The sequence below is a fragment of the Hibiscus syriacus genome, unplaced genomic scaffold (genome assembly GCF_006381635.1).
Source record: "Hibiscus syriacus cultivar Baekdansim isolate YM2019G1 unplaced genomic scaffold, ASM638163v2 tig00110332_pilon, whole genome shotgun sequence".
NCBI classification, from domain to species: Eukaryota; Viridiplantae; Streptophyta; class Magnoliopsida; order Malvales; family Malvaceae; genus Hibiscus; species Hibiscus syriacus.
This window is the reverse complement of record NW_024062688.1, coordinates 6,317,285-6,330,500: the sequence shown is the minus strand read 5'-3', so window position 1 is coordinate 6,330,500 and position 13,216 is coordinate 6,317,285. Positions and strand designations below refer to the sequence as shown.

Here is a 13,216-nt window from a genome sequence, read left to right as displayed (position 1 = left end):
GGCAATATATGTCTTTTTCCTCTTCGTGGTTATGAGTCACGTTTGACAGTTTAATATATAATTAAGAAAAGACGTTATCGTTTTAGTTATTATTATTTTTAATAAAATCGGTAAAAAAATACAGAAAATATTATTATTTTTATCGATTTTATAATTATTAGGTGTTTTATCGGATTTAATAATACATTCAATACAAAAATATTTTAGATAACGTTTTACCAAATATATTATCAAAATCGATAAATTATTATCTTATTTTTTTAATCTGCCTTTCCATTTCCGCCCCCGTCGTGCTTACTTCCTTATCCCGTTATTTCACTTTAATTATTTTTAAATAACCACGAACGAAATAATCTCACTCATAAAAGAATTATGGCTTAAATATATAAAAGGTATCTAATCTATGATTATTTTTTCAGTTTAGTACCTAACGTTTATTTTGTTCCAGTTTAATACCTGAAATTTCATTTTGTGAGGCAAAATAGTTCCAGCCATGACGTAAATTTGATAGTTAACCTATTAAAAATATCCCCTTACATATTTTTCAGGATAAAATATATAAATAATCTCCAAACTTTTAGAGCTTTTGTATTTTGGTCACCCCATTGACCTTCTCCTAATATTTTGCTCCGAAATCCATTCGCTTACCATTCGGCACAGTCGAAGTTCCAAGAGCTTCACCACACATCTTCAATAAGTTTCGCATTCGTTGCTTGATCAGAACACTGAGGGAACGCTACCGTCGGCACACCGACGACCAAGCTCTCCAACGTCGAGCTCCACCCGCAATGAATCACGAAGCAACCCAACGATGGATGAGACAAAACTTCCACTTGTGAACACCATGGGACTATCATCCCGAACTTCTCTAATTCTTCTCTGCAACTCAGTTATCTTGTTCGGTTTCTTCTTCTCCCCTAGCTTTCTGGTTTCTCACCACCCACAAAAATGGCCGCCCACTGGATATCAAAGATCAAGCGATTTCCTCCATTAGTTGCCTTGCTAAAACGACAATGCTCTCGAATGATACGTAAACGACACTTGATTTTGGTTTCGAGTTTAGCCATTGGAGATAATCATTTGAGTTGCACTGGAAAATGTCGACTCTTAATGAACTATCCAAAGATGATTGGATTAAGGGTCCAACAACGATCATTTTGAACTTTTCAATGGCGTTTAATGCTTCCGGTTCCAAAGCATCGAAGGTGTTAACGAGGATTCTAGCGTTTGGTTTTTTGGCCAGAACTTCCATGTGCTCTTGGAACATCGACAGTGCCGAATGGTAAGCGTTCGAAGAATTGAAAAACGAGGTAACGTCGCGGCCGGAGACGGCGGAGGTATGGAATTGTCCTTACCTGGAGGTAAGCGATGAAGAGAATGATAGTAAGAAGAGAAATAAGATGAAATGAGGAGGTGGAGTCATGTTGAAAATTATATGCCACGTGCATTTTTAATAGGGTAACGGTCAAATGTCCGTCACGGTTAGACTCATTTTGAGTCACAAAATGAAACGTTAGGCACTAAACTGATAAAACGAGCATAGATTGAGCACTTTTTGTATATTTAAGTCAAGAATTATTTTTATTATTTGAAGAATTATTATTATTATTATTTGAAGTTTCGAGTTCAAACATCAAGAATATAAACTTAAATCTCAAATATTTGAGAGTTATTTTTGAACAAGATATTATATTATCTTATATCTCAGATTCATCAAAAACATATTTTTAAATAAAAGACAAGTTCATGAAAAATCCGATCACATCCCTACTAAAAATTTTCCAATATGAATACTTAAAAAAGAGATTACCCATAATTTTAATCACTCATTTTTGTATGTATTTCTATTTTAATCATTTAATTAAAAATCAATTTTATTGCTAAAGTTACAGAATTAATTTATTTTAATAATTCGATCATTAATTATTAATATCGTCGTCAAAATATTATATTTTGAGTCTTTTATATAAAATTGTAGAATTGTATCTTTTCCCATAATCCAAATCATTTTTAACTGCCAATTGATTATAATTATCCATCTTTTATTACAAAATTGATATCAAAACGTTCTTTTCTATTCTTTTATTTTTTTTCTCAAAATTAATAAAATTCAAATTAAAGCTTCAACATTTTTTTTTATCTAATTTAAAATCTCAACAATCTGATCAATATAGAATCGGTATATATTAACTTTCTTCTCACAATTCAAATTTGAAAAAAAAAATGCTCAAACACCGATTAAGAGGAAAGTTTCAAGAGGTTTTCACATAAATGAGCAAAAATCTAAAGTTTAATAATAAATTTTAAAGTTGAAAGACCAAAATAAAAATACAAACGAAGTAGAACGACCAAAACTTAGTTTACCCAGAAAATAAACAGTCCTAATATAGCTTCATCTTTCGACTCGCACAAGACTTGAGAAATCACTTTCAACTCGAGGCTCGAGTCGAACTCAAACTTGTCTAAATCATGCCTTTTCATCTCCAAAACTGCCGGAAGCTCTCGTATTAGCTTTTACAGAGATTTCTACTCTTCGAGACTGCAACTTGTGGCCTCCACAGATCTTCGTCTTCACGCTAGATTTTGGGAAACTAGCATGCTTTGCAGTCTTCAATTTCGCTGCAAAACCATATATCCTGTATACAAACCTCCATTGAAACACAACTTTCGATGCATGCAAAATCACAAGTTGAGATCGAAAACTAAGAATTGCATTTAGAGTTTGGAGTTCAGAGATCACATCGATTTCTGATCAAATCAACACAAGTCAATATGTTCAAGAGACTGACTAAATGTTTGATACCTAGAGGCAACATAAGCAACTTGGATTTACAATTTTGAGACAACTACCGGACACCGATAGATCACCACATTTGCACTTGATAATGTAATAACTTGAGCAAACAGAAAGTAGCACTCATTTTACATCTCTACAGTCCAAATCCAGTTAGCCCTTGGGGATTAACCCTGGCATCACTCCAGATCACAGATCCTGCCGTTCCCTCCAAGTTGAGCACCTTTTTCTTCCCTTCAACAGCAGATCCTTCCATTGTCAATCCTCCCGGACTCTCCTGTGAAGTTAGGCAGCTTTCGGTAGAACCATCAGCCCTCTGAGAAAGCAGACCGGTTGGCATCTCTTCTTCTTGGCCGCATGCATTCACGACCTCAGTAGATTGGGCAGAGTAAAATCCAAGTGGATCCACTGAATAATTTCTCAGCATCTTATTACCAACTTCCAGGTTATCTGTTTTGATAACTTCAACACTTCCGATAAAATGATCAGCAAGCATCTTACAAGCTCTCTCAAGCATGGCCATATATTTTCGTTCTGCGTCCTGGCGAATCTGCAAGTGTTTTTCAGCCTAAATAGGACACATAATAACATTAGCCAGCTTGATTATGGGCTTCACACTCTGATCTGGAGGGTTCTATCAAACATATTGAGTAGGGCTTTTCCCACTATCAATCAATTATATAAGCCTCATAACAAGTTTCTCCAGATCAGAGTAGCTATGGAATTGCACAAGACCCCAGAAGCATTCAATACGCACTGCACCACTTTTGTTTACTTCATAGCCACATTCATAAAAAAGAAATATCTACAAAAGGAAGAAAAGGATTACCTCAACTTGCAAATGTAATTTACTCTGTACTTCCATCTGTACCCTTAAGGCCTCCCTCACCTCATAACCCCTGCACGTAAAACTCATTTACATCAAGAACTTGGCTTAAGATTTGAAATCCTAGCACTGAAACCATATTTTCAGACAAAAGAGGAAAATTCTCACTCATTCATGTCAGAAGCTGGCAAGTTAATGGTAGAGTTATTGGTTCCAGGGCTTTCTAAAAGACATGAAGCTGACATCCCTTCATAAAAATGAAGAAAAGAGAATTCAGTCTGAAGGTTTAAATACTTGTCACTTTATAAATTAATACCGAATACACATCCATCCAATTCAAATCAGTCACCAAAAAAACCTTGGTTCTTAAATCTGAAAAGATGGACAGGAAAGTAAATCATTTTGGTGAAAGAAACTTAAAATTAAGATTCAAGCAAGACAAATGAAATAAAAAGAGTTGGAGCAGAACCAACCATCTTTTGGTCCCTCACCCATTTCCTTCCCTGATTGCTTACCTAACCTGTATTTCTGTACGACAGTGAACATACCAAAGTATAACACGTCCATAAGAGAATCTTTTTAATAGAAAGCACAAGTTTGTAATTCTTTTGACAAGGTAAAGATTGACAAGAATGAAGAAACCTGGAGGTGACTCTTTAAATGAAAAAGAGTTAATCCTTTCACATTCATTGTCCTCATGATAGCCTTTGGTGTAGCTTCTGTAGAAGTAATGCATAATCGGATCATATAAAATACTGAATTAATTATAAGTATGGTTAGCCAAAAAAAGACTTAACATAAAAACATAGGCCAAACCAGATACTCAAGAAGAGCAAAATCACATGGTTAAGCATGGAAGATTCCAACAAGACAATGCATGTATGAAAGTAATATGACAACATATATAAGACTAACAAGCATGAATGCTGGATGACATTTACTGACGTCTGATTTGACAGCGGGGGAGGAACAAAGCTACAGCCTTATTCATAGAAAAGATAGGGGACCGGGACTTGAATCATTGAAACAATCAGGAAAACTAGAGACACAGAAGGCTTTGCTAATAGCATAGCTAAACCTAATAAAGCATAAACAAGCACAATATTTAGAGTTTTTGTAATCTTTTCAAATGTAAGACAAATCAAGTATTTTATCCTTGACAATTCATTCAGATTCTGTTTGATGCCAATTGCCAACAGAAAATTAAGAAACAATTTTCTAGCAGCAAAACAAAGACATGTTACCTGTTGTAGCCTTAATTCTGCTTGTGAACCTATTAGTTTCCCAATTAATATGCTCTAATTCTAATACACTTAAGGTTGGGTTACTTGGGTATAAAATCCAGACAAAAATTCACATTGGGTCACATACATGAATCATTGTTCTTCATCTGTTCCTAGCAACTATAATCCTCTCTTCAAGTTTGAATAACTCCCTATCATTTGTTACCACCTCCACCCGTGTCTTTTCCTATTCTCCTTCAAACTTTTACCCTGTGCAATATCAATGTGCTCCATCCTTCAAATAGAAGAATTCCTCAATCTGCTTATATACGACCAAACCACCATTAAGAAAAATTCTACTAAACTTCTATAAAATATATCCCAACTTACAGTGGTATATACTAATTTCTAACTCTACCCTTCCTAGTTTTGCCAACACATGCTACAGGGAACTTGGATCACAAACTAGAATAAGTTGTGCAATGCCAGGTGTTAGCTCAAATCAAGTTTATTTCAACAAAGTAATATTTTTTACTTTGTTTCAGCAAACTCAACCAGTCAATTCGCCTACAAGCCTGAGAGAAAGTAAACTAGAGCAGATAATCACATCTCCCAGGCCAGTTAATAGGCAACCACCTAATACATCTAGTCTTGTTGCACAAGCACAAATGTTTAGCTCTCAAGGTTGCATAAAGCAGGCAACGAGAAGTGGTGAAAATGAAAAATTAGAGGCGAGGAACAAAAACCCAGAAAGAAGAAATCGAGATATTACTATTGGGGCCGCCAAGTTGAGTGACGGCATCGACGAATCGGTCATGGAGGTCAACAGTCCAACGGAGACGAGGCTTGGGATCGGAAGTCAAGACGAGGTAAGGCTCTCCTACGCCGTTGTGACTGAGATTATTAAGCATTTCTTCATGTGGTGAGAGCCTTTGACTCGGATGGTACATATCCATTCTCTTCCTTATTTTTTACTCCAACAAATCTCACATCCACCCACAAGAAACTGCTTAACTTCTCCTCCAGTCCTGCTCGGCTCTGCCCAGCTGTTAGAGGAACAGTCAAAACAGAGGAATTGAACCAATAAATGATTAAAAGAAAGACAGAGCGCCACTCAAACCGCTGCTGCTGGCTTCTTGCTGTTGCTCCCTCAGTTCGATTTCTCCATTTTTCAACTTTCTATTTCCATACTTAATAATTTCCATTGTCTTGTAGATATAAAATAATATTATGACTGATCTGTATTGCACATCTAAATTTATTATGAAAATTATTAAATATTTATTATAAAATTCATTGATTATAAATATTTACCCGACTGAATTTTAACAATAAATTATTGATTAAAAATTGTTATGAAAATGAAAATAAAAATAAAAATTAATTTATTGATTTAATGAATTGCACAGAATTATATAACACGAATGCTTCATATATTAAATTAAACCATTATATATTATAATATTAAAAGATATTTTTATATTAATAATAACCTTTTATTTTCAAAATAGTTCAGTTTAGTTTAAATTACAAAAATATTTTCATTTTTGGAATTAGTTCGTTTATTTCAAGTAAAACTTTTTTCGGAAAATGTTTTTCTCATTTTCCAGTATTTGGTTTGAGGAAAGCTGGTTGGTCAACGTAAAATATTTTCCTGGTCAACAAAATTTTCTGTGTTTTTTAAAAAATGACTTACGGTCTGATTTTTCGTAAATCATTTTTCGAACTTTTCGCTTCAAAGAATAAATCCTCAAAATAATTTTATTTTATGAATTTAATATTAATAAAATATTTTAATATTATTTTAATCAAAATATTAATGATTAAAATATTTAAAATATATTTATTAATATTTCTAATAATATAATATTATATTTTTAATATTATAATAAAATAATCAATTACATTATAATAATATGAGATATTATATTTTTATTTTAATAATATATAATAAATTATTAATAAAATTTATATTATTTATTAATTTCATAGAAATAATATTATTAAATTATTAATAATGATTAATATTATTTATATATTTAATAATAATATAATAATCTAATAATATTTTAATAAAGATATTTAAAATATACTAATTAATATTTTTAAAATATAATATAACACTATACTTTAATAAATAATTAATATAATTTATAATATTTTTATTTTAATAAAATATACCAATATTAATATTTTTATTAATAAAATTATAAAAATAATATTTTGATAATAAATGAATTATTTTAATATTTTAAAAATAATATTAAGTTTTATGATAAATAATATTATTTATTGTATTTAATATTTGTAATGAATAATTTTTAAAAAATTCATCAACTAGTAAAAAAAAGTTTAAACAATATCTTCCAAACTTCGTAAAATATTTTTCATAATTTTTTTTAAAAAAAAATATAATTCATTTTACGTAAAATATTTTCCGAAAAATATTTTCAGTAAAACAAACGAACTCTACTTCTCGTTGCATATGTGAAACACTCATTAATTTTTTAAGGGTTTTCATGTAATTTGTGCAAAATAAAATTGCACCAACTTGTTAATTAATAAAAAAAGAATTTTTTAATTAATAAAAAAGGAATTTTTTAATTAATAAAAAAATTAAAAAAAAAATCATTTTATAAATATTTCAAGAAAATAAATGTATTCTAGTGATGTGATTTCTGCAATCCCATCCCAACCAATGATGAACTGAGTAAATAAATCTTAGATATTTCAAAAACAGGGTGAAGATGTATGAAACTGAGGATAAGCCATTGGATTGAATGACCAAAATCCCTGTGGAAATGAATGAAATGCGAGCATATCTACAAAAGGATTTTGGCAGAGGCAGGCGTATTCAGAATCTGTATCCATGCAAATGCTTAGCCCATCTTCTAGCCATGTAGGGATCATGGTAATCCCAATTCTCAACACTGCTGGTCCTTCCCCCAACAATGCTGATACTACCCTCTCTGCTGCTATCATCTCTTTCGCTCTTGTCCTCTACACTCACCATACTTTCACCTGTTTTCATGCATTCCTCGCTTCCTCCCTCCACGTAGCTATACCCTACAGAAAAGTGTACACACTCGCTCAACTCCATCAAAATCCTTCTCTCTTCACCGCCTCGCAGATCCCCCAGCCTAATGATCCTTCCTTCCTCCCCGATTCTCAATTGAACTTCTCTAACTACACCTCCCAATAATTGTGTTAGAAACTCCTCAAATTCATGCATCACAAAACCATTAGAGGTGCCAAAGCTGAATCCCACATGGAAGCGATGTATTGGAATAGGGAATTGCAGGTTCATGGCGTGGTATGATCTTGTTGGACTATCAGACAAATGCAAGATGCACGACTCTGGATTCTTATGTGCACGATCTTCAACTATCTTTATCCCTTTCTTGAGCCCTTCAATTGGATCAGCTTGACCCATGTAGAAAAGACGATCTATAACTTGTAAGGCTGTTCTCTTCCCATAGGATGTCATGCGCCGGAGAGGGAAGACACGTGCTGCAGCAGATGAGTATGTCACAATGGCCAAACGGTCGATTGGTCGGAGAGAGAATACCACTAATGCCATGGATTGTTTTAAAAGCCTCAGGTGTGGACCGTTGGGACTTGCAATCAATACCATGTCCATAGCTTGTGGATGTGCCAATTTTATGCTGAGATAAGCCGGTCTAGAATTTGGGGAGGAGCACATGTTGGAAGGTGTTTGTCCACTTGGTGGTTGCAACTGTAAAGTTGATGAGGAAGAGCTGCTGAAATGATGGCTGCGGATTGGGATGTGCCCAATTCCCTGCATCTGCAAAGATGAATGTGAACTGGGTTTATGACGAAAGCGGCAGGGGTGAGTCAAAACAGTTGGTTGGAGGGGGATCAGAGCTAAATCAATACGTGGATGATTTTGTGTGTCAACGGCCTCAATAGGGTCATCATCATCATAGCGTGCTGATCGAAGGAAGGAGCGTCTATGAACCCGGAAAGTGGCAATGGAATCATCCAGGATACGAAAGACAGGGTCATTTTGGTTGCAAGAGATTGAGCATGCAGGTGGGTTTACGTGGCGTGGCAACTGGGTCCAGTGAGCACGGCAAATGGGGCAGGTGATGCTACCATGGCGAACATTGGAGGATATGCAGGAAAAGTGGAATGCATGAGAACACTGGGCCGTAAATATAGCCTGCCCTGGGCTGCTGCCAGAACTGTAACTCAAAACCTCCAAACATATAGCACATATGTTCTGCAGCAATGCACAAACAGTCGTATAAGAAAATCTATGATGACGGGTCAAGTACTAAAATGAACAAATATTGATATCATTCTCAAGAATCCATTTCACATGTCAGCATGGAGAGAGAATATAAGTTTCTTTGGTTACCAAAGTTAAAATTACTATATAATATCACAATAAAGGTATAAGTAAACCTAATCATGGGTCATGTTTCATCAAACATTTATGATCAAAATGTAAATATTATACTGTTTTGTGCGGTTTTTCGAATTTGTTGGAAGATACAGATATCTGGGACTGTAATCACAACCACTTATGTCAAGGAACTTAAATGTTACCACATTATAGGATTATCACCGCATGCAAATATCCAGACCATGAACCTATTAGAAGAAGGAAACTCAAAAGAATTGAATAAATTACTCTAAACAAGAGATCTATCATACATTTCCTATTAGAATCGGATTCAAGTACAGCACTGAAGTGAATTAAAAATCCAGACTTAAGCAACCCTATGTTTCAGTCCTTGGTGAAGGACATAGCTACTCGTATGGAAGGTCAAAATATCATTTCAAGGCATGTTCTGAGAGCTGCTAATTGGGAAGCAGATAAGTTAGCTAAAGATGGTATAGGCTGATTTCTAGGTTATGTTTTTGGGTATCTTAACAAGTACAGAAACGTTTTTTTTCCCGTAGGGAGTTTTTTTTTCAGTCTTATGTATCAAGGTTATGTTGTATTTCGAGGTTATGTTTTTGGCTGTTTATTATTTTCAGATTAATAAAATTCATGGGCACTCTTTTCCTCCTCCATATGTCCTTCATGTTACTGTTGCAACATGAAAGGTCTGAAGGGGGATTTTAATGAGGCCTAATCTTCTATAAAAAAAAATGAAAAGACAAATGGAATCGGATTCCATGAGTGTATATTACTCTCTTTTTCTACTTAATAACATAACAAATGCCTAAACCTTTGAGCTGTAAACTCATAACTATTTCCTTTTGGGGGGAAAATGGGGAGAGAGTAAATGGTTGCAGACAGTGGGATATGAAAGCTAAGCACTGCCTTCCTAGTCTCTCAACTGCTATTTATTCTTCTTGCAGAATATGTAATTTCCCACATCCAAGAATGAAAAAAGAAAAGGAAAATTGGGTGTTTTTAGTCTATCCAAAAGCAAAAGCAAAAGCAAAAGGAGTTGTTGAACGGGGTTACCTTAGATGTAACATCCTTATGGTTGGTGATGAATTCTGCTTCAATTCCAGCTGATTCCGGTTCCAACTTACTCTTTGGCTTCAATGGTGACACTGACATCTGCATATAAACCATCAACCTTGACATAAAGATCAGAGTTGCCATCCATCATACCAAAAAAGTAAAGCATTTGAATTTGTTGCAGCAAATGAGAAAACTTGCAATTCACAACATCAGACGTAAATATTTTTTTCTCAGAAATTACAATTAGCAGTACAAAGTGTAAAGATTGAACCAATCTGCCACATTCCATACTGAAAAAAAGATATTTAAAAAAAACAAACTTGACCTTCATAGTCTAAAACCATGGAAGTTAAAAAGGGTCTTACAGCAGGATGAGGAGGAGAAGGAGGGGTATTCCAGGAGAAGGAACAACATGCAGCGACCACCATTTTATTGGCAACTTTTCTGAGCTTAGAAGATGTAGTAGATCCTGCCCCCATTGCCCTCTTTCTTCTTCAAGCTTCAACCTTTCCTATACCGAAAGAAAAAACAGATAGAATGGGGAAAGAGTAAAAGAAAGGGGAGAGAGAGAGAGAGAGCGGGGACAGTACTCTGCAAAATCTGCAAAGATGTCCTTTGCTGTTGAGTGATCGATGTCACCTCCACTTTGTTCCACCCCCCCCCCTTTAATTTCGATGTATTTGTATACCCATATACCATATATAATTGTATGATACACACAGTTCACGCCATCGTTTCCCTTTTTTATGTAAAAGATTACGACTCTTTAACAAACGTAAAATTCCATTTATTCATATGCATACAATATTTTTTTTAGGAAATAATAATAATAATAAGAGAAAATAACTTCAGTGACCAAAAATCTCATATAATATACGATTTTAACCAACTTTTTTCGGATTTGCCAAAATGACCAACAAAATCGCAATGCGATCTCCATTATCGCAAATTCGCGTTGCATTTCGCGTTGCGATGGTCTACAGTGTCGTTGCGATTTTTCCAATTCGCAATGCGAATACGTAAATCGCAACGCGATTAAATAAATCGCAATGCGAATTAGGAAAATCGCAATGCGAATACGGAAATCGCAATGCGAATCTTACTATCGCAATGCGAATCTTACTATCGCAATGCGATTTACATAGCGCCATTCGTATTAACGCGTATTTTTTTTCAAATTCCAAACACGAATTTTTTCTTAATAAATCGAAAACTGAACCGTCCACAGTAATCGCAACTCATAACCTCAAACCTAAAATCACAACACTTAGTCCCATCTCCATCTCTCACTCTCTACGGCGAAATCCATCTCCATCTCCGAAGATTTCCGTCCCCATCGCCGGCGAAATCCCTCACAACCATTCACAGTCAAAAATCCCTCACAATCATTCAGAAATGGAAAATCAACCTCCGAGGGTTAGTTTTTTTTTAATTTTTTTTTTGAAATTTTTGCATTATTTTGGGTTTTTCATATTGAGATTGATGATAAGTTTACTGGTAATTTCAATAATAGATTAACCATTTCACTTAGATTTCTTATTAAATTCATTCGATTGCTGTCAATACTGCTAAACTGATTAGCCTGTGAAGTTAGTATTTGTCTTTGTTTTGTCTTTTGGTTGAAGTAATGCAGAAGAAGAATAGTTTCGAGAATAAAAATCGCAACGCGGAAATAACTATCGCAACGAGAAATAAAAATCGCAACGCGAAACCAAAATCGCATTGTGATTTTCATTTTGCGTTGCGATTTTCATTTCGCGTTGCGATTTTCATTTTGCGTTGCGATTCTCTCGTTGCGATAGTCATTTCGCGTTGCGATTCTCTCGTTGCGATAGTCATTTCCGCGTTGCGATTCTCATTATCTCGTTGCGATTTTCATTTCAACCAAAAGACAAAACAGTGTTGCAAATTTTAGTTTCAAGAATAAACTACTATTTATGTTTATTGTTTTTGGTATATCTTCACATTGTAGTTTTTGGTATATCTAACTTGGTATGTTTATTGTTTTTGTAGAAATTTTTTTCGGCTTCATTGACATTAAGGAATAAAGTTAGCCTAGCCACTACAATTGCTTCGAAACTTTCACCTGCACAAAGAAAATTGTTTGAGGAAACCTGCTTCGGGCCATGGCTGAGAGTACAGCATCCGGGTGGAGATGCTAATTTGACCCATTTGTGGCTTCAGACCATGACTAGCGATCTACCCGACAGTATACAACGTGGTGAGGAAGAGATATGGTTTCATTTTCCACCGACGTATACTTGTTTTGGGCGGAAGGAGTTCTGCTTAATCACTGGTCTACGATTCGGACACGATGATGTAGGCCGGTACACTCGTCATATCACCCGCCCATCATGGTTATCCAGGGTTTTTCCTGATGAGTCAATAGAGAAGCCGAACTTACACGTCGACGACATGAAGAAATTGTTTAATAAGAAAGATGGTTTTACTCGGATGAATGACGTCGATGTTGTCCGAGTATGCCTTCTACTACTTTTGTATGCTGGCTTTTTAGGCAGAGAGGCCAGACAACCTATTCCTCAGGAGCTAATATTATTGGTAGAGGACCTAAATGGATGGAATCTGTTTCCGTGGGGTTCATATATATGGAAAGCTACCTGGACTAAGTTGTCGTCTGCCTTTGATGACCGCAAAAGTTTGCGGGGCGATGGGTCGAAATACACTTTGTCAGGCTTTGTTTGGGCCTTTAAGGTAAGAATTTCTATATAATATTTTCAAAATTATAATTAATTATTTAACAATTACTAATGTTTGTTATTATATTATTTGTAGATTTGGATATTCGAGGCCTTTCCCGCCATGAAGACATATGCAATAAAAACTTCAAATGATATTCCCAGGGCTATTTCCTGGAAGAGGAAACGTCTGTTGGATTGGGAAGACTTAATACCATATGCGACAATAAA

The 13,216-nt window shown here is 34.8% G+C and overlaps 3 protein-coding genes across 3 annotated transcripts; all 3 read right to left on the bottom strand.

Moving 5' to 3' along the window:
* Positions 1–717: 717 nt before the first annotated feature.
* LOC120120032 (UDP-glycosyltransferase 75C1-like) lies at positions 718–1,252 on the bottom strand. Its single transcript, XM_039139788.1, has 2 exons — positions 999–1,252; positions 718–925 (listed from the first exon to the last, which is right to left on the bottom strand). Exons 1-2 carry the CDS (start codon positions 1,250–1,252, stop codon positions 718–720), a joined length of 462 nt encoding a protein of 153 aa, XP_038995719.1.
* Positions 1,253–2,714: 1,462 nt separating this feature from the next.
* LOC120119586 (protein PHR1-LIKE 2-like) lies at positions 2,715–5,990 on the bottom strand. The gene is made up of 6 exons (XM_039139397.1): positions 5,616–5,990; positions 4,263–4,339; positions 4,094–4,148; positions 3,789–3,867; positions 3,624–3,693; positions 2,715–3,362 (listed from the first exon to the last, which is right to left on the bottom strand). Exons 1-6 carry the CDS (start codon positions 5,797–5,799, stop codon positions 2,931–2,933), a joined length of 897 nt encoding a protein of 298 aa, XP_038995328.1. The 5' UTR covers positions 5,800–5,990; the 3' UTR covers positions 2,715–2,930.
* A 1,604-nt stretch (positions 5,991–7,594) lies between these two features.
* Positions 7,595–10,924, bottom strand: LOC120119897 (probable E3 ubiquitin-protein ligase EDA40). The gene is made up of 3 exons (XM_039139690.1): positions 10,655–10,924; positions 10,287–10,385; positions 7,595–9,086 (listed from the first exon to the last, which is right to left on the bottom strand). The coding sequence occupies exons 1-3, from the start codon at positions 10,766–10,768 to the stop codon at positions 7,698–7,700; spliced, it is 1,602 nt and encodes a 533-aa protein (XP_038995621.1). The 5' UTR covers positions 10,769–10,924; the 3' UTR covers positions 7,595–7,697.
* Between the last annotated feature and the right edge of the window lie 2,292 nt (positions 10,925–13,216).